At 46.0% G+C, this 21,516-nt stretch overlaps 1 protein-coding gene across 11 annotated transcripts in view; it reads right to left on the bottom strand.

The window, feature by feature from the left end:
- The window catches only part of FRYL (FRY like transcription coactivator), a 978,233-nt gene that overhangs the window by 309,045 nt on the left and 647,672 nt on the right, over positions 1-21,516 (bottom strand). For all 11 annotated transcript variants that reach the window (XM_029588005.1, XM_029588013.1, XM_029587996.1 and 8 more), the window contains one exon: positions 15,658-15,782. In XM_029588005.1, the coding sequence (XP_029443865.1) occupies positions 15,658-15,782 (125 nt within the window). The remainder of the gene's footprint in view (positions 1-15,657; positions 15,783-21,516) is intronic.

Here is a 21,516-nt window from a genome sequence, read left to right as displayed (position 1 = left end):
CAACAGTATGTAGGCCTATATATAATGCTTTACAATAGTCTCAAGTTGCATTATTAGCAGCTGGACTACTGAATGAAATTCATTGGGATCTAACAATGGCTTTAATAGTCTCAGTAAATCTACTCCCCCTTTTTAAAAGAGTACTCAGCAAAAGTGAAGCAGGCTGCAATGCACTAAAGCCTAGAAGCAAAAGTAAGCTTACCAAAACAAAGAGAGGAAAATAAAAATCCCTGTTCAATTTTATCTTTATCACATCTCCTACAGCAGTGTTTCCCAACCTTTCAAGTCCTGGGCACACTTACATTGACAACAATGTTGTATGGCATGCCAACTTCCACAGAGCAGGCAGTGTATGTAACAGACATTCTGGTCACATTCAGGTCAATACAGTAAAGTGCAGCTGCGGTTACTCTGCTTCTAACCCGCTTTCTACTCACTTTTCAGCCGCGTTAGTCCAACCTGCGATACACTATCCCCTTTAACCCATTCTTACCACCTCTTTAAATCACTGGGTAACCCCTTCCGCCCGCGGCATGTATATTAGATGTAAACGATCGAATTAGCTATTCCCTCCCATACAGTAATGCGCGCCCCGACTATTGCTTTTTTAACCTGCAATTTTGCTGCGCGTTTAACCTGCTAACTTACCGCCTACCCTTACCCTGCGTTAGAGGCAGGGGTAAGGGTAGGTGGCAAACTTTCCCCCAGCCCCCAGCCCCCGCTCACCTACCCTGGCCGCATCCATGGGTGCTGGTCTCCGGGGCAGCCCCAGTCCTCTCTCCCCTCCTCCCGAAGCAACGAAAACGGAAAAAAAAACAAAAAAGAAAATAAAAAAGTAGCAACGAAGCAACTTACTTTTCTTGCAGCCCTCTGGAGATGGACATCAGCGGAGACGGACCGCGGCTCCCTTGCCTCCTGGAGGCAGCTGCCGGCAAAGATGGATGCCTGCACGGGCGAAAGCAGCCCCTGTGCGTGCAATTGGGCCACTCAAGGCGTGACGTCATGACGTTTGGCGTCATGGCATGTGATGTCACGTCTTGAGCGGCCAAATTGCATGCACAGGGGCCGCTTTCGTCCGTGCAGGCATCCATCTTCGCCAGCGGGGCTGCTTTCGCCGCTGGCTGCCCCCCGGGAGGCAGGGGAGCCGCGGTCCGTCTCCGCCAATGTCCGTCTCCGGAGGAGGGCTGCAAGAAAAGTAAGTCGCTTCGTTGCTTTACACTTTACATGTCATTTCACCAGTCCTCTCTCCCCCCCTCCCTGCGCCTTGCTTCAGGAGGAGGGGAGAGAGGACTGGCAATCCCGAGCGTAGGAGAACCGTCCACTTCCTGGTACCTGTCATTTCAAATGTCATTTGAAATGAAAGATACCAGCGTGTCCGTGAAGCGTTAGGCCCGCACAACCCATTTTACTGTATAGAGCGCTATACAATATCCTGGGTGCGCTGGCCTAATGCTTCACGGACGCTTCTTGGACGCGGCTTGCATTTGCAAGCTATTTAAATACAGTATCGAGCTGCAGATGAGCCGGACTGTGCGTGCTGCAACCGCGGGTGTGCCCAGCACTAACGCAACTCTTCCTACCGCTTACTGTATCGGCCTGATTATCAATAAGCCCTGGTTGAGTACTTATTCTAGATAGTGCAGATTAGCTTACTGAAGGGGGAAGATACCATTCAAATACAGCCCCTCCCCTTTGAGGGTGCTGGAATGGCTTTCTCCCTGGGAAGGCTTTTTTTAAACAGCTCTCCACACAGAGTCTGGGGGCAGTCCCTTTTGGTTTGCTTAAGGTTAGCAGGTCAAAAGGAGCTGTTTTTTCCATTGGAATTTCAGGCCCAATCAGAGGAACCAGGTTCAACCCAGCCAAGGGATCTAATTAGGGACAAGAGGGTATTTCCTTCTAATTTACTCTCTAGCTGGATAGGACTCCCCTCTGGGTTGTTTTCGGGTTTATCATATTTTATTTTGTAGGAAGCCTGGTGGGATCCCTGGACACTGATTGGGGAGAGGGAATGGGGAATCCTCTCCCTGGGAGTCTCAGACTAGGGAAGACCTGCCCTTCTGCACCTCAAGAGAGGACAGAGGAAGGTGGTGACCTGGTGCCAGGACCTTCCGGCAGTAATGTCTGATAAATGGAAAGACTATGGCTTTGTGACCAGGTGGAGGAGTTTTGGCTGTCCCTTCCTACATAAGAGGAACACCAAAGAGCTGCTGTTCCTAGGAGGATCCCTCCCATCTGGGATCCAAAGGACAAAGAAAAGAATAAGAGAACTAAAACTGTAAGACCTTTTTTGACATCCTTGAGGATGCCCACCTTGAGTCTTCACACATGGGGGGAGAGAGGGATTTTGAACTCTCTGTGCCAAGACTGTTTGCCCAACTCGGGTCCAGGGTTGGAGGGGTTTCCCTGTCACACTAGCGCCTGAATTTTCGAAGCCCAGTGCACATAAAATCCGGGAGATATGTGCATGGCTGGGCTATGCGAGCGCCAAATGCATTTTAAAAACAGCCTGGCCATGCGCGTACCTCCCAATACGTGCAGAAATGCCAGGCTTGATGAAAGGGGCGGGCCAGGGGGTGGGGTGGGACAGAGGCTGGCCAGGACAGCGGCCATTAGGCCCTGTCCCAGGGAAGTGTGCACGCAACCGGCTGGCATGCGGAACTTACATCTGTTCAGAGGAGTGGGTAAGTTTTAAAACAAAAAAATCTAGGGTAGATAGGATTATTTTAGGGGTCGGGGAGGAGAGGGGAAAAGGGAGAAAGGATAGGTAGGGGGAATAGGGAAGATCCCTCCCAGTTTGCTCCTTAATTGGAGCAGACTGGAAGGGAACTGGGAAAGACCTACTTGCGTCGCCACGAATATTTTTGTAAGATACCCCACCTTGAGCACGGGAGACGACACCGCCCGCACGGATATTAAAATCCAGTGCGCATGCCAATGCCCATGTTATAAAATCATTGCATCCATGTGTGCGCGCCAGGAACCGCACACACATGTACGCATGCGCTCAATTCCGAAAATTGACCCCTTAGGTGGTAACCTTGTCCACCTGTGGTCTTAATTATTCCACACCCTAGATGGTGGAGATATCGCCCATTCTTTGCAAGGAAAACTCCTGCACAGACTGAGCAGAGACCTGTCAGTAAGTCACAATCTCATGCTGCTAAGGATTAAGTTGTTTGTGCCAGTACTCATTTATTTGCTTACCAATAGTAAACTTTTGGTTTGGACACTATACTGAGTTTTTTGGCATGTATAAACCATAGGGGGAGCCAGAAATTGGGTCTTCTTTTCCCAGGGATATAAAGTATTACCACCCACCTTTAGCATTAAGGGTCCTGAAAGGAAGACCATTTCCCCCCACCCAGCAAAGAACTCATACCTAGAAGAAAAAAAAAAAAAAGACAGTGTTCAAGCCAGCCAGGGCTCCAGCCCCAAAGAGCCAAGCTCAGATTCTTTTATGGGCCCGCCCCCCGAGTGCAGCCCACTTCTGAAGGTAGGGTGCCCGGATGAGTGTAGAGTGTAAACAGAGTTGATTGGGACTTAAACGTAGATTTTGCTACTGTTATTACTTGCCAGACATTTGGAAAAGAAACCACAAAAATCGGAAACATGGTTGCCATTCTGGCCAAAACCACCCACACTTGAGTAAAAACATGCCAACAGATGGAGGGAAGGTGGTGTGCAGGCCGGAATCTATTGTCATAGGCATAAAGGCATTGACGCACATCAACAAGGTCATCACGTTAATGGTCATTCAGCACGAGGCATAGTCTAGCCAGAGCCTGACTTCAGATATGCATTAGAAGCAGCTGCGCTTATAAAATCCAGTGACATACTTCTCTGAACTCAAACGCTGATGGAGAGCTCAACAAAGTCTGAACCTGCAACAGTCACCCATCTGCATGGAATTCAGAAGGTGGCTCCAGTGATTGAGGGTAGGGAGTGCTACCAGATCACTGGACAGATATATTGCTGCCGCAGCAGCAGCCTCAGCTGAAGAGGCCATGCCAGAAAGCGAGACTTTAATCTTCTTTATTCTTTGCAGGAGGGTGAAAATAACACTAAAAAGAGCCAGATCCTTGGGTGTCATGAGAAGTACTGACTGTTGCACACTGCAGCTGGCGCAATCATTCCAATTTCAATGTCAGCAATGCCTAGATCTATTCTATACTGAAGCCAGATTTCCAGTACCAGGGATATCCAAATCCCAATTAGCTAGGAGACAGTCATCAGAGATCACGTCCCTTCCCCCTCTGAGGGACGTGGCGACCATGCTGCTCAAATAGGCACCCTGTTTAAAAATGTCACCAGGCCTCTGGTTCCAGCTGCCGGAGGTGATGCCCAGGCCTCTGGGAGGTGAGCACCCCGGTTGGGAATGGGGTTACATGGAAAGCATTCGACCTAACTGGGGGGACATTGTGGAAGAGGTCTTCCATGCCCAAATCGGGAGGCTCATCAGGAGGCAGAAGAAAGCAGTGAGAGAGAACAGAGTGAGTAGGCCTGCATTACGGAGGCCATTGACAGAGGCCCAACCATGGGGGGGCCTGTAGAAGCCTGCTGATGGTGCGGTCTAGGGATTCAGGCTGTGGCAGAGGTCAGTCCACTGACACTGGATCCTCCAGCTCCAGATAGTCAGGAGGGCCTAACATCCAGTCAGTGGTCTGGTGCAGAGAATCCATTCACTGGTACATGACCATCTTTGCCAGAATAGCACAGGAGAGGTTTGTAATCATGACACCTGGCATGAATCATTTTGCCCCGGAAACAAACAGCTATTGGGAATACTATATTCTGGCTAAGAAGGACTACAGAATACCATCCAGCTCCAGAGTCTCATCCGAGAGTCTCTCTCAGGTTGACAGCAGTTCCCCCTGGATTGGGGCTGCCGGAGTCATCCTTGTCTGGATCACCAGTAACGAGCAAACTCGCACTACTGTCAGTTACATCACGTCACCATGCCCAGTGAGCTCTTCAATCAAGCTATGCATCTGTACTGTGACCAGTTATGGGTGGTTCCCAGTACCTGCCCATCACCAAGAATTCTTCTCAGAGAATCACAAGCAGAGCAGTTTGTTAGTCTGCGAGTGCTGGCCGACTTCGGATTACATACTTTTATGTGCTCATGCCCATAACAGAATAAGTCTAAAACGAAAGATGAGTGGCTGCAGGAGGAAGAATAAGTGTATTGTTCGAAATTCCACTAATCTTGGGTTCCATAGAGCCCATCATGATAATCCATAAGAATTGGCCAAAAGGATGCAGGAGATGCAGTTTGGCCGCAATAAACGCAAGCATAAAGCAAATGTTGCTTACCTGATGTAACAGGTGTTCTCACAGGACAGAAGGATGTTAGTCCTCACAAATGGGTGACATCGAGGATGGAGCCCAACCACGGAAAACTTCTGTCAAAGTTTCAGGAACTTTGACTGGCCCCTACTGGGCATGCCCAGCACGGCACTAACCCTGCAGCCAGCAGGGGTCTCCCTTCAGTCTTGTTTCAAAGCTACAGGCAGTGCCGAAAAATAAAATAAAAACGAACCCAACACCGCGGGGTGGCGGGCGGGTTTTGTGAGGACTAACATCCTGCTGTCCTGTGAGAACACCTGTTACATCAGGTAAGCAACATTTGCTTTCTCACAGGACAAGCAGGATGGTTGTCCTCACAAATGGGTGAGTACCGAGCTGAGGATGTCCTAACATGCACCAAATGTACCCAACGGCGTGCAACAGGCACAACAACTGGGATGGAATTTGGGAGAGGGCATCCGCACCCTACCGGGAAGGTGGAAGGCTGTTGGTACATCATGTTGGAAAAAGGTTACGCAAGACAGATTGGCCGAAGATGGAATCCTGTCTTCCAGCTTTGTCCAAACAATAGTGGACTGCAAATGTATGGAGGGAACTCCAGGTTGCAGCCTTGCAGATGTCAGGAAGCGGCACCGATCGAAGGTGTGCTACTGAAGTCGCCATGGCCCTCACAGAGTGTGCTTTAACACGGTCTTGAAAAGGAATGCCTGCTTGCTGATAGCAGAAGGAGATGCAATCCGCCAACCAGGAGGAAAGAGCTTGCTTACCCACAGGTTGCCCTAACTTGTTAGGATGGAAAGAGACGAATAATTGAGTGCTCTTCCTGTGGGCAACTGTACGGTCTAGATAAAAAGCTAGAGCCCATTTACAGTCTAGGGTATGCAGAGTCTGTTCCCCAGAGTTGGAGTGGGGCCTGGGAAAGAAGATAGGTAGTATGATGGATTGATTAATATGAAACTCCGAAACTACCTTAGGTAAAAATTTAGGGTGAGTGCGGAGTACCGCCCGGTCCTGCAGGAGTTTAGTGTAAGGCGGATAGGTAACTAGGGCCTGTAATTCACTAACCCTGCGAGCTGAAGTGATAGCCAAAAGGAATAACACTTTCCATGTGAGATATTTTAGGTCACAGGAGTGAAGAGGTTCGAAAGGAGGTTTCATAAGGCGACCAAGAACCAGGTTAAGGTCCCAAGATGGGGCCGGAGGACGTAAAGGTGGCTTCAAATGGAGCAATCCTTTAAGAAAACGTGTTACAAGGGGTTGTACTGAAATAGGGACACCCCCGAAACCTTTATGGAAGGCGGCTACCGCACTGACATGCATTCTAATGGAAGAGGTCTTTAGACCTGATTCTGATAGATGCCAGAGATAGTCCAAGAATTTAGAGATTGGACAGGAAAGGGGATCAAGGGACTGAGAAGTGCACCATGAAGTATACCTTTTCCATTTGTAGGAATAAGATTTTCTTGTGGAAGGCTTTCGTGAAGCGATCAGGACACGAGAAACTGAATCCGAAAGGTTAAATGGCTGAAGGACTAACCTTTCAACATCCATGCCGTCAGGGACAAGGCTTGGAGGTTGGGATGAAGGAGGCATCCGTCGTTTTGAGTGAGCAGATGCGGGTCCTTTCCCAGAGGAATGTGCCTGCGAATGGAGAGATCCTGGAGTATGGGAAACCACACTTGGCGTGGCCAGTGCGGTGCTATCAGGATCATAGTTCCCCTGTCCTGATGCAGCTTCACGAGAGTTTTTGACAGAAGAGGAAGTGGAGGGAATGCATAGAGCAGACCGGTTGTCCACGTGAAGGAGAATGCATCCCTCGGCCGAGAGTGCTGGCTCCGAATGAGAGAGCAGTAATTTCTACTTTGTGGTTCTGAGGGGACACAAAGAGGTCTATGTGGGGATAACCCCATTTGTGAAACAGAGAGGTCGCTACCACGGGATTGAGTGACCACTCGTGTGGTTGGAAGACACGGCTCAGCTGGTCTGCCAATACATTGTCTACTCCCGGCAGGTAGGTGGCCCTGAGGTACATGGAGTGGGAGAGGGCTTCTGCCCAAATCTGCGCAGCTTCCTGACACAGAATCCCTGCTTGTTTATGTACCACATGGCCACCTGGTTGTCCGTCTGAATTAAGATTGCATGGTTCGATAGGCAATCCTGAAAAGTCCTGAGAGCATAGCGAATTGCTCGCAGCTCCAGGAAATTTATCTGGTGTTTGGCTTCCTCTAGTGACCAGAATCCTTGAGTTTGTAGATTGTTTACATGGGCTCCCCAACCGATGTTGGAAGCGTCGGTGGTGAGGATTACCTGGGGATCTGGTGGAAGAAAGGGCAAGCCCTGTAGGAGGTTGGATTGATTTGTCCACCAGGCAAGAGACAGACCGAGTGCATCGGTGATGCGAACAATGGAGGATAGAGGCTGAACAGCTTGAGTCCATTGTATTCTCAGAGTCCATTGCCTGACTCTCATGGCTAAACGGGCCATGGGAGTCACATGAACTGAGGAGGCCATGTGTCCCAGTAGAACGAGGAATTGGCGAGCTGTTGCTGTGTGTTGAGACTGCAGCTGGCGAGCTAGGGACACAAGGGTTTGAACCCGTTGATGAGGAAGGAAGGCTTTTGCCTGTAAGGTGTCCAAGTCTGCCCCAATGAAGGATAAGGTCTGAGATGGGACTAAGTAGGATTTGTCGTAATTGACAAGAAACCCTAGAGAAAGCAAAGTTTGAGTTGTTAGGGTCAGGGAGGACCGAGCAATCTGCTGGGTTGGGGCCCTGATTAACCAATCGTCCAGATAGGGGTAGATGTGGACACCTGCCCTCCTCAAAAAAGCTGCCACTACCACGAGGCATTTGGTGAAAACTCGTGGTGCGGATGCCAGGCTGAAAGGTAGCACTCGCTATTGGTAGTGATTTCGGCCTACTAGAAAACGCAGGTATTTGCGATGAGATTGCGTGATCGCAATGTGGGTAGATGCGTCTTTCAGGTCTAGAGAGCATAGCCAATCCCCTCTTTGCAGCAGAAGGAGAAGCGAGCCCAGGGTTACCATCTTGAACTTCTCCTTGTGAAGGGTACTTGTTGAGGGCCCGTAGGTCCAGGATTGGACGAAGTCCCCCTGACTTTTTTGGGATCAGGAAGTACCTGGAGTAGAACCCTAATCCTTGTTGTAAGGGAGGAACGGGTTCTATAGCGTTTGACTGTAGGAGAAGAGAAACTTCCTGCTCTAAAAGAACAGAGTGATCGGTGAGTCTCCACGCCTGCAGGGGTGGGGAGTCGGAAGGGATAGTCAGGAAGTTGAGATGGTAACCCTGTGCAATTATCGCTATCACCCACTGATCTGTGGTGATATGATGCCACCTTTCTAGAAAGTGGCACAGCCGACCTCCTACTGGTATGGCTGGAAGAGGGGTTTGGCAAGTGCTCTCTAAGAGAGAGTCAAAAACCCGCCGCAGGGCCAGGTGGTGGAGCTGCTGCGGGCTTTTGTTTACGAGACTGGCGAGGTTGAGTTTTATGGTAAGACCTCGCAGGCCTAGCTTTGGCTAGTGGGGGATAATACTTCCGTGGCCGGAAGAAAGACTTTTTAGAGTCCTTCCTAAACGGCTGTTTAGAAGCCAAGTCAGGAGGAATGGATGAGAGCTATTTAAGTGTCTCATGATGATCCTTTAGTTCAGCAACAATTTGCTGAATCTGCTCACCAAACAAATTCTCCCCTAGACAGGGCAAGTCAGAGAGCCTGTCCTGAACTTCTGGACGAAGGTCAGATGCCTTGAGCCAAGCCCAGCGGCTGGCAGAGATGGCCGTAGCAGAAAGTCTAGTGGAAGCATCAAAGATGTCATAAGCCGTTCTTATTTCATGCTTCCCAGCTTCAAATCCTTTATTTAGTAGGGATTGAAGCTGTGGTTGAAACTGTTCTGGTAAGGCATCTGAGTACTCCTGCATCTGTTTCAGGATGACTATTATATTGAGTCATATACAGCTGATAAGAAGCTATTCTAGAGATCAGCATGGCTCCTTGGTACACCTTTCTACCTATACTATCTAGGAATTTATTTTCCTTAGTAGGAGGTATGGAAGAATGTGGCTTTAGTCGTTTAGCTTTCTTTTGAGCTGACTCTACCACAACCGAATGATGGTCCAGTTGTGGTTTCTGAAAGCCAGGCGCTGACTGTACGAGATAGGTAGAGTCAGCTTTTTTGTTTACCGGAGCAATAGATACAGGAGATTCCCAATTCTTTTTAAGGTGGTCTAGAAAAACCTGATGAATTGGAATAGAGGTGATGACCTTAGGGGCATCCAGGAATTGGAGCAATTCCATCATCTAGTGCCTGTCATCTTGTTCAGATTGAAGTTGGAAAGGGACCAACTCCGACATTTCCTTCACAAAATTTATGAAAGAGAGGTCCTCAGGGGGAGAACGCTTTCTACTCCCCGCAGGAGAGGGTGGTGAAGGCAAATCATCGGTGTCAGTAGAGGTATCATTACCCCAGGTGTCATAAGGATCAGGATGCTGACCTGTGGGACCATGAGGGGGTTGAATACCTGAAGGCCCCGGTTGAGGCTCCGAGAAATTGGAAGGAATCACCGGGGGTATCGAGAATGTCCTCGATGGAATCGGTGCCGGCATCGGTGCCGGTATCGAAGGAAGGGGTGTCGGCATCGAGGGAATCGGTGTCGGCATCGGAATCTTCGGTGGAGCTGATGTGCGTATCACCCCCGAGGAATGTATCGGTGGCGAGAGACGACAAGGCACCGATGGAACTACCCCCGAAGGGGGAATTCGGTACGGTGTTTTTCCACCTGATGAGAAGGCTGTCTGTGATCCGGGTATTGCCGGTGGAAGGGCATTCATAAGCGCTTCCATCCGGGCAAGCAGCGGTGCCAGTGCTGCTGGAATCGGATTGGTGACCGGTTCCACTCTCGGTGCCGGAGGAGTCTGGAACCGTAGTATCGCCTTGTCGATGGCCTCCTGGACCAGCCGGTCCAGTTCTGCCCGGAGACCTGGGGTAACGAGACCCGGCTCGACGGGAGAGGGAGGCTGAGGCTGAGCCGGAGGGACCACCGTCACCGGTGGAATTGCGGCTCCCAAACCCCGGAGGGGTGAGGGTTGCCTCGGTGTCTGCGAGACAGGAGTGGACAGTGCCACTTCTGGTCGAGACTTCTTTGGCGGAGGCTCGGACAGTGCGGAGGCCGATGACATCGGTTCCTCGACAGGCCGAGACTTATGACGTCGATGGCGATGTTTCTCCTTCCGATCCCCTCGATGATCAGGGGAAGGGACAGGAGTCGATGGCCATGAAGTCGTCGATGGCGGACGGTCACCGGAGGGCTGTCGATGATGATGAGACTTCGACGGTACCGGTTCCGATGACGTCGATGCAATCGATGGCGTTGGGGTACAAGCATGGAAAAGGAGTCCCATCTTCTCCATTCTGGCTTTGCGACCTTTTGGTGTCATTAGGGCACAATTGGTGCAAGTCAGGACATCATGCTCGCTTCCTAAGCACAAAACACAGACTCTATGTGGGTCTGTGATTGACATAGTTCGGGTACAATCCGGACACCGACGGAACCCCGATGCCATGGCCATAGGCCAAAAATTTAGCCGCGGGACTGTCGACTGCCAACGGGCCTCGAGGGCCAAACTCGATGGTAGTCGACCAAACGACGGCAAAAACTTACCGAAGTTCCGCGGAGTGAAAAATTTGAAGAAGGGAGACCCCTGAGGGGCAAATTTTCTTCAGAAATTTAATTGAAGAATTCCTGTCAGGAACGTGGTTAAGAGCTCTTTGACTGCGTGGCTACTGCTGCGCGGAAAAAAGAAGACTGAAGGGAGACCCCTGCTGGCTGCAGGGTTAGTGCCGTACTGGGCATGCCCAGTAGGGGCCAGTCAAAGTTCCTGAAACTTTGACAGAAGTTTTCAGTGGTTGGGCTCCATCCTCGATGTCACCCATTTGTGAGGACAACCATCCTGCTTGTCCTGTGAGAAAAGAAGTTTACCACCATATGGCATTGAGTGCCATCTGCCCTGTGGGGTGGCTTTCACCAAACCACATCAGGCCTACTATGAGCCATACTCAGGGTTGCCTCTCAGCCAGAATTAATATCACTATCCTAATTACTCTGCTCTATTGTATTGATCTGTTGTCACATTAGTTTCACTTGTTTACTCCAAAAGGGAAGGAGTATTACAAAATGTTTTTGACCCAATGGGGAAAAGATGGTTTCTTTTCAGAGAGACTGGTTGTTTTCCTCCTTTGAGGAAAGCTATTTATTTTGGACATTTACCATCAGGATTTTATTTCTTCAATTAAACAGATGAACTGGCTGGTCAAGAGGCCTAGAAGGCAAGAAAAATGCTTCCATCATAGGCTGGAGAAAAGCTTTGTTTACCCTAGGTGTTTTAGTTCTCTCTTGCCATTAAATGGATGGCCTCGTTATTTTATGGATAGCCTAATATTTACCTGATGTATTTGAGATGATTTTGTATTTAATAAATATTAAGCTCAGTACAAAGAAAAAAAATGTTGGAAAATAAAATTCATGCAAGGGTTGTGATGGGACCTTCACACACAAGAGCTGAGAGAGAACTCTGTCTGCTAGCAGTGGCAGTGCAGGCCATTTGCTTCTATATTAACAATTTACCAATTTCCATTCAAATCTGGTGGATGTAACGTGAGATGTCTTGTCTAACTTTTCCTTTATAGGATGGAGCCTGCAGGCTGAGTGTAAATAGTGCCTACATTATGTATAGAGCCTGTTTGAGTTTGGGGCCTCGCCCAAGCAGATATGGCTGCCCAGCTCTCCAGTGAATTGTTATGTATATGTATTTTATTATGTATATGTATTGCAAAGTAATAGTGTGTTTTACAATTGTAAAAATCTGTGAACGGATCTTCCACCCGTGCCAAAATGTTAATTACTGGGAGAGCACTGTAACTGACCCTATGTTCACATTACCAATAAGCCCTGGTTGAATCTTTATTCTAGATAGTACAATATAGGTTAGTGAAGGGAGAGCAAAGCTTTCAAATATAGCCTCTCCTTTTGAAGGTGCCGGTATGGCTGTCCCCCTGGAAAGGTTTTTAAGGAGTTCTCTACAGAGAGTCTGTGGGCAGTCCCTTTTAGTTTGCTTAAGGTTAGGAGGTTGAAAGGAGCTGTTTTCTTCCATTGGATTTTCAGGTCCTATCAGAGAAACCAGGCTCACCCAAGCCTGTGGATCCTGATCGGGTAGGAAGAGTATTCATACCAGTTCACTCTCTGGCTAGATAGGACTCTCCTCTGGGTTGTTTTGGGGGTTTAGCACATTCTATTTTGTAGGAATCCTGGTTGGACCCTTGGACTCTGCTTGGGGAGAGAAAATGGGGAACCCTCTCCCTGGGAGTCTCAGGCTAAGGAAGACCTACCCTTTTATACCTCAGTGAGGAGAGAGAAAGATAGTGACTTGGTGCCAGGACCTTCCTGTGGTAATTTCTTTTTTTTTTTATTGATAATTTTTATTGTCCGCATCAAAAATTGGTATACAACAGAAATAAAATTGACAGTAAACAATTTTCTTGAAAAAGTGTCCCTCCCTCCCCCCCAGCTGAGAGAAATACATTTAACCAATAGTCTCATCTAGAAATCTATAGTGCACAGTCACAAACACTAATAACACACAACTGAACTCGTGCATTTCCACAAGATATCCCCGACAGTCTCCTGTGGTAATTTCAGTTAAATGGCAAGAGACTTTATTTGCGACCAGGTGGACGAGTTTTGGCTGCCCCTTCCTATCTGAGAGAAACACCTAGAGCTGCTGTTCCTAGGATGATCCGTTCCATCTGGCATCCGGAGGACAAGGAAAAGAACAGAACAACTAAGTACTTTTTGGACATCCTCAAGCACGCACACCCAGAGTCTCCACCCCTGGGGAGAGGGAGGGATTTTGAAATCTCTATGCAAGACTGTTTGTCTACCTTGAGTTCAGGGTTGGAGGGGTATCCCTGCCACAAAAGGGGGGTACACCCTTGGTCTTCATTATTCCATACCCTCAAATGGTGGCAGATACCCTGGGTCCCTGCAAGGAATACTCTTGCACAGACTGAATGGAGAAACTGTCATCAAGTCACAATCTTGTGGTGCTAAGGATTAAGTTGTTTGTGCTAATACTCATGTGTTTACTATCAGTAAACGTTTGGTTTGAACACTATACTGAGTTTGGAGTGTTTATTTTGGCATGTAAAGCCCACAGTGGGAACCAGAAATCGGGTCCTCTTCTACCAGAGATATAAAAAGTTAGCACCCACCTTTAGCACTCTGGTCCCTGAAAGGGAAACATTCCCCCCCCCCCAACAAAGAAATCATACCTGGGGGAAAAAGAGAGAGTGTTCAAGATAGTCAGGGTTCCAGGCCCAAAGAGCTAAGCTCAGATTTTTTTTTATAGCCCCACTGGAGTGCAGCCTGCTCCTGGAGGTGGGGTTACATGTGGATATAGAGAGGATTCTTAAGGCCAAAAGAAGAGATAGGGAAGTACTAAAAGCCCCACTGGTCTCTCCCAACATTTAAAAGAAAGGTAGACACACATATGAATCCATCATGACGGACCATCTCCCTCTATATAGAAGTGCAGGATAAGGGAGAAGTCTGTGTTGGGCAGGCAGACAGCTAAGTTACCTTGCCTGCTACATACGGCTGCCAGAGATCCTTCACTGCTGCTACTCCCAATATTCATTAGGTCATATCCAGTGCTCAAGTACACAATCCTCATTTCACGCAGCTTGGAGAAGGGACAGAGGAGGCTGGAAGGACTCAAAGGAGGAGGCTAAGGATGGAGGAGATGCTGTATGCAATGTGTGTTGCACAAAGTGGGGCCTAGTTATTCATGCAGTCCTTTAATTACAACACACCAGGCCTCATTTTGTTCTCAGAAAGGAGCTCCTAGATGATTAAGAGCTATTGTAGGGGTCTAGTTGTTATACGGTGCTAAGAGCATAGCCCAGGTGCTGTCCTTGATCCGCACAATAGGCAGTGGTGTCTTTTCTGTGGCATACCTGACCAGATTTAAAAGCACAGCAGTATGCCATGACAGAGTGGTTGAGAAATACTGTCCTATAGTGGTTATTTGGAGGTGATGCAACAATATATCTAAAATAGGCCAACATCTTTTCATAAATTTTATGATTCTAAGCAAACTAAAAAAAAAAAAAAAAGGCATCTGTACTCTGAAGTCCTGTTTCTAATTTGGTTCAAATGACTTTACTGGTTACAATTGTATTCCCATCCTTATATTCCAGGTAAATTATTGCCAAATTAAATATATCCAGAGCTCAGGTAATAAATGCTAACTTTCTGCTGCAAGAAGATTTCAGTTTGAGCAAGCAGCAGAAATAATTTCAGCAAGCTCTCCTTACTGTGAAAAATATCAGGCTTCCTAGCATCACTGACTGCTGATCAAATGAAGTTAGCTCATAATCCAATACAGATTTAAAATTTCCTGAACAGCTGAGAAGGGACAGAAAGCAAAGTTCACTTAGCTGTAGATTAAAAAGAAATACTTTCAAGATAGGAGCTTTTTATTTATAAATTAAATATTTATAAACCACCTTCTTGAACTTAAATTCACCGCCTAAAGTGGTGAACAAAATTCAAAATCAAAAAATATAATACACATACCAAACATCAAGGGTTAACAACATGAAAGTAAACAAAATAATACAATTCAAACAATCATGGAAACAAAACTCAAAACCAACAGCCAAAACAGCCAATAAAACACTGAGAACTGCCATAAAAAGGAGCGACCTCCCTCTCCCACACTCCACTATAACACCTACATCTGATCCCAAACACTGCAGACAGAACGAAGCCAACATGTCAGTGGTGCCAATCACTATCCACCTCCCAATGAATCCCTTTCTGCCATAAAACTATATAAATGGAAAGAGACATGTCTTGACTTTTCCTAAAAGATAATTCTGTTCTTCCTAACATCATGAGGCAGATTGTTCTATATCAGAGGTCCCATAACAGAAAAGGCCCTAGCTCATATTCAGGCATTCTTAACTTCTTTAGAAAAACACCAAGCAAAGCCCCTGACTCAATCTTAAGTGATGTCCAGGAATATTTTTATTTTTTTTTATTTTAAGAGATAGAGGGCAATTTCCTCTCATATCATATCATCTGTTTCACCTTTGCTAAATGTTAGCAACACAAAGGCCAATTAACAAAAGTATATTTCAAGCTATGTGAAGAAAATTTCTTTTTTTTTTTTATTAAAGAAAAGGTTGTCTTCTATTCCACACATACCTTTCAGGTAACTTTTATGCACATTTGCACAATTTGTTTTAGACATATAACAAGCATAGTACATAATCACCTAAAAGCTCCTGGGTTGGTCCTGCCAAGCCCCAAAACGAGGGATTCTGTAATTTCCATGCTCTCAGAGCGCATCATTGGAACTATGTGCTTAAATAAGGATGAAGGGGATGGAATGCCAATAATCTGGAAATATAAAACACAATTTTATAAAACTTTATATAGAAGTTAACCTGTAAGTTTATTACAATCAAAACAAATGCAATTGCAGCTAATACCGGAGGTGACAAACTGGAATTCACACTCCCATTGTGACTGAATCTGAAGTTGGATCTACATAGGTCCTTAGGTATTCATTCATCCTTTCATTGTGATCTTGCTTCTCTTAAAAGGTATGTGGCCATGTATATATTTGTTACTTCCCATGCTACCAACTAGGCATTGCAGGTATGGCAATCAAGTCATGAGTTGGGGATAACAGCAGTATGGGGAGGGAGTATGAGAGACAGGACATGCATGTGCACATTTTCCGGTGGCTGCTCCTCTCTCCTGCAAGCATACTTTCCTTCTAAAACAGTAAGCTTCTGCAGAACAGTAGAAAGGGACAGCAAAGTGCTCTCTCTTTTGGTCACTCATCAATACAACCTCCAGGCAGTGGCCAAGGTTACCGTGGCTGCAGGAACTATTGAGTGACTGGAAACAGTGAGATACAGAAGGGGAAAGATGAGAGAGAGAGATAGGAAAAGGAGGGGGAAACAACTGAAGGAGAGCAGAAACAGGAGGTAAGCAGGAGACATACAAATAATATGAGATGGACAGAGGAGATTAGAAAAAAAACAAGTGGTAAACAAGTTAAAAATATCAGAGACTACAATAAAGTAAGACACTTACAGAACATGCGATAGAGAAGAAAGAGACACAGAAAAAAAGAATGAGGCTGTATCTCAAAAAGGGGACAGATAGCGTAGAAGTAATTCAGGGAGTGTACTTAAGGGGTGCAGAAATCTGAACCAAAAGCCCAATGAGATAGATATAAATATATCTCCTAGAGATATAAATATATCTCCTAGAGGAAAGGAGCAAAATGATTGGGACATTCAAATACCGCAAAAGATATAAATAAAGCACATGAGGCAATGCTTTTGAAGTGGAAATGAAGTTCTAGAACATGAGGTCATTATCAAACCCAGGAGTACCATTAGGAAATATTTCTCCATAGAAAGGGAGGTGAATGCAAACAGAGTAACAGCATTCAATAAAACATGGAAAAAGCAAAGGGAAGGTAAAGTTGGAGATCAAATGGGGTCTACGGCATTCTAACAGGAAGAAAATTAAGCAAACTAGCTAGGCCTTTTGGCTATTTTGTATTGCTCCTTGAAAATCTATTTTAATCTTATGGCATATTACTAAGGACTATATTAAATTAAAGGTGGAATAGTAATAATTCTGAATGTGGAGTGCAAATGAATATGCAATGTGGAAAAAAGAGGCATTCACTACATACATATACACACACACACACACACACACATATATATATATATATATCACACACACACACATATATATGTCTTGCTTTTAGATTGTATAGTTCTTAATCTATTTATAGAAGGTAAGACCAACAGCTTCTCAGGTAAATAGGAAAAAAACCCCGTCTTCTGGCAACAAAAAGAGAAAACTATGGCTGTTAAATTTGCCAGTAGTAAGCAAAATAGCGAAAATACAGAGAAGTTCAATGCATAAAAGAATCCTTCATGTCCCGGGTAATTACTGTGTTTTTGTCACCCCGGTTTCTCTTGAGGCGCCTGCCGCTTTTCCCAACGCGCTGCCATCTTTGCTGGAGCCCTGGCCTGCGCAATTTGAGCAGGAGGAATCATCGTGAGGCCTGCTTTAATAAAGGCATCATTTGTTTCCGCAATGTTCTTTACTTTGTAAGTCACTCTCTGTACGGAAAAGCATAATCCAAATGGGAAGACCCATCTGTAGCGAATGTTGTCTTTGTTTAAATTCTTTTTATTAAGCATCAAAAGTTAACAAAGGCATTTAACTAATACACAAATTTGTGTATTACATAGTTGCACAATGCTAGCACAAACAACTAACCAAACGAACAAGAATTCTAGTGCGGTCCTGTATAGCTCCACAAAAATCCATGTCGCTCATCAACAGTGACCTGCAGCTGATGAGCCACTTTTTAGGAAATTGTATGTATTAATACAGCAAACATAATCCATAATAAATAAATAAACTATGCCAATTTTTGTCTCTCTCTTAACTCCCCCAAGTACGTCCTTCTGCTGGAAATGCCAACACTTGCAATTGGTTGGGGCTGGTGTTGAGATCTGATATGCCAGTCCTACATCTGCACAAAGGGATGTACTGCAACCACGATTCCCCATCCCCTCCCACCCACCCCTCCCACCAGTCCTGACAAGTAAGACATAGACAAATATATCTCTTTATAAGGTGTTTAGGATCAAACCTCTAACTCTGTGAGATAAGGTATTTAGATAAGGTTTCCACACTTTCAAAAATTGAGACCAAGCTGCTAAGGATTCCATATGCATCATCTCATGCATCGCATTTTGCCACTGCCAAAAAGATGGGGGATCTGTGTTTCTGTGCACTAAGCCATATTGCCTTTGTAACTCACTCAAGGGGAAGATAGTGACCTCATCCATTAGAACGTGTTGTAACTGTGTGAAGTCCTGATGTTGCCAGACCTTAAACCTCTTCGTAGAGGAATCTGGACCAAACGCGAGGTTTCCCTGAATAAGTAGGAAGGGGGAGCACGTAGCTGATAACTGAAGTCTAATCATAAGAGTTCTCCAGGATTTACGGATGGGGGATAACAGCACATGGCTAGTGATCCCTGGAGGCAACTCAGAAGAAGAGGCCTGTAAGACATAGCGAGGTCTAAATTATCAAAAAGTAACCGGTTGCAATCAACATTTGTATATGTGGACCCATTATAAAGCCAGTCGTGAATGATATGTAGAAAACAGGCCAAATTATATATCCCTAGATCCATGAGACCCCAACCACCGCTGTCCCGTGGTTGCTTTAGTCTACCCTAGGAAGATCCTCGCTTTCTTCCCAGACCACAAAAATGGTAGCAAATGTTTGTCCAAGGCTCTAAGATCTGAGGATTTAAGTAAAATTGGGAGGGTCTGTAACACATACAACATTTAGGAAATATTATCATTTTGAATGCATTAATACGTCCCCCCAGTGATAAGGGAAGAGACCTCCACAATCCCAATTTGTCTCGAGTGTGAGCCATTAAGGGCGTAACATTAAGATCATATATCTTATCTAAGTCCAAAGTGATTAAGACCCCAAGATAGCGGAAGGAGCCCACTACCACTTGAGAGGGAAGGCGTCACCCCAGGATTGCTTGAGTGCCTCAGGAGAAGCTAGCGCTTCCTACTTGTCATGGTTCAGTTTGAAACCTGAAATGGTTCCATATTCTTGCATCAGTTGCAGCAAGTGGGGTAGCAAGTGAACTGGATCCCGGAGGAAAACCAGCAAATCATCTGCAAATGCTGCGTATTTGAAAAGATACTCCATCTGTAGCCCACGAATTTTGTCAGAAAACTGGATTGCCAATAGCAATGGCTCCAAAGCTAACAAACAATAAGGGGGATAATGGGTAGCCTTGTCTGGTACATCTGTGAATCATAAATTCCTGAGATAGAATGCCATTGACCATTATATTCACCAAAGGGGAGGCATATAGTAGGCAAACCTCATCCAGGAACAGGTCCCTCTAATTTCATATGTTGCAGAACTGCGAATAAATACTGCCATTCCACCCTGTCAAAAGCCTTCTCTGCGTCAAAACTTACAGCCAGAAAAGGATGGGCCCGGCTAGTACAGAGCGAGATGGCAGACAACAATCTTCTAACATTCGCAGAGGCGTAAAGGCCCCGCACAAATCCGGCCAGTCCCATTCCTATATAATTAGGTAAGACCACCGCCAGGCAATCTGCCAGAAAATTTGCTAACAGCTTTTGATCAATGAAATGGGTCTGTATGAACCTACTGCAGTTGGGTCCTTACCCGGTTACGGTAGAACCACTATTGTGGCTTTGTTTTCTCCCATCGGGAAGTGCCCATCTTGTATCACATTGGCAAACACCATGCCCAGACAGCTCGGGATATCATCTAGCAAAATCTTGTATAATTCAGCTGAGTAACCATCTGGACCGGGTGCTTTACGGGGTTTCACCCTCCGTATGCCATTAATAATTTCTCCAAGACTTATTGGGCGGTTTAGATGTTCCAAGTGTTTCGTGTCAAATACCAGAAGATCCAATTTGGCCAAAAAGGCTTGGCATTGAGCCAAATCACATCACTCCACAGTATATAGCTTAGCATAAAACTCAGAGAATAAGCGAGATATGTCAGAGTTACTATGAAATACATGACCCCGGGAATCCCTAAGGTGGGAGACCCCAGCTGAAGAGTGTGTGCCCTTAATAAGACGAGCTAGCATTTGCCCCGACTTATTAGCCTATTGGTATATCTTGAATTTATAATAAGTAACGCTTTTTTTCACCCTTTGATGCAATAAAGTATTTAGGGCCGCCTTTGTGGCCCAAAGCTCCTCCCTATTAGCTAGAGAGTATGTGGTTAGGCATGCCGACTTATATTTCCACAACTTAGCATCAAGAGTAACCAACTGTTTATCCATAGACTTCTGTCGCCAGGCCGAATAAGAAATGATCTCCCCCTCCCCCCCGCAAAATGCTTTCGCAGTATACCAAAATAGCACTGGGGAACTTATAGCGTGTTCTTATTAGAGGCAGTGTATCTGGCCCAACACCCCATCAAATGTTCCTTAAATGCATTGTTCGTGGCGAAATAACAGGGAAAACACCAAGTGACACTAGAGGAGCGACTCAGCCAGCCTTTCAAAATAAACCAAATGGGGCATGATCTGATATTTTGATGTTACCGATGCCTGTGGCTTCTACTTGGGAAAGACAATCACAGGACCACAGGAAATAATCCAACCGTGACCACATAGACTGGGCATGGGACAGATGGGTAAAATCCCACTCCTCTGGGTGGAACAGATGCCACGAATCCAAAAAGTAAAGTTCAGATAAAAATGGGATTCCCTTCCTGCTACTCATATGGGGGACTGATGACTGGCTGGAACAGTCCAATTCCGAGTCAGCTACCAGGTTGAAATCTCCCCCTATGAGTAAGGGTCCTTCCTGAGTCTCCACCAAAATGTATAGCAACTGAAGAAAAAAAATGAATAATTGTATGTGTTGGGAGCATATATATTGCAGAGTCAACCGGCAGCCCCCTATTTCTACTACTAAGATAACATATCTACCCAGAGGATCATTTTTTTGCTGAATAACCATAAAGACCACGGACTTTTGAAACACAATTGCCACTCCTGCAGATCTAGTGGATGCAGAGTAATAAAAAACTTGCCCCACCCAGTCCCGCTTAAGTTTTTGATGCTTTACATCTGTCAAGTGTATTTCCTGTAAAAATCCTACATCCAGTGAGAGCTTCTTCAGCTCTGATAGAATTTTATATCTTTTGATAGGAGTCCCAATCCCACATGCATTCCAAGAGATGAATTTTAACCTTCCTGCAGACATAAGAATGGATAGATGTAAACGATAAAAAAGTTTAATATGAGTTCTTCATGAGAGCGGACTCCTCCCCAGCTAAGGAGCCCACCCCCACTTTAACCTGTATCCTTTACTTGGGACCTGGTGGGATCTAACTGTACAAAATCTCACAGATCGATCCCTGCGTTCCCACCCTCTCCACCCCCAACCCCCATCAAACCCCCTAAAACCCCTTAGCATCGGAGGTCACCGCCATACATGTGCCTATTACTCTTTGCACATTTGCAATGATAATAAAAAAGAAAAAAAAAAGTCAACTT

Source organism: Rhinatrema bivittatum, chromosome 1, assembly GCF_901001135.1.
Source record: "Rhinatrema bivittatum chromosome 1, aRhiBiv1.1, whole genome shotgun sequence".
Taxonomy (NCBI): Eukaryota; Metazoa; Chordata; class Amphibia; order Gymnophiona; family Rhinatrematidae; genus Rhinatrema; species Rhinatrema bivittatum.
This window is presented reverse-complemented; position numbering and strand designations above follow the sequence as displayed.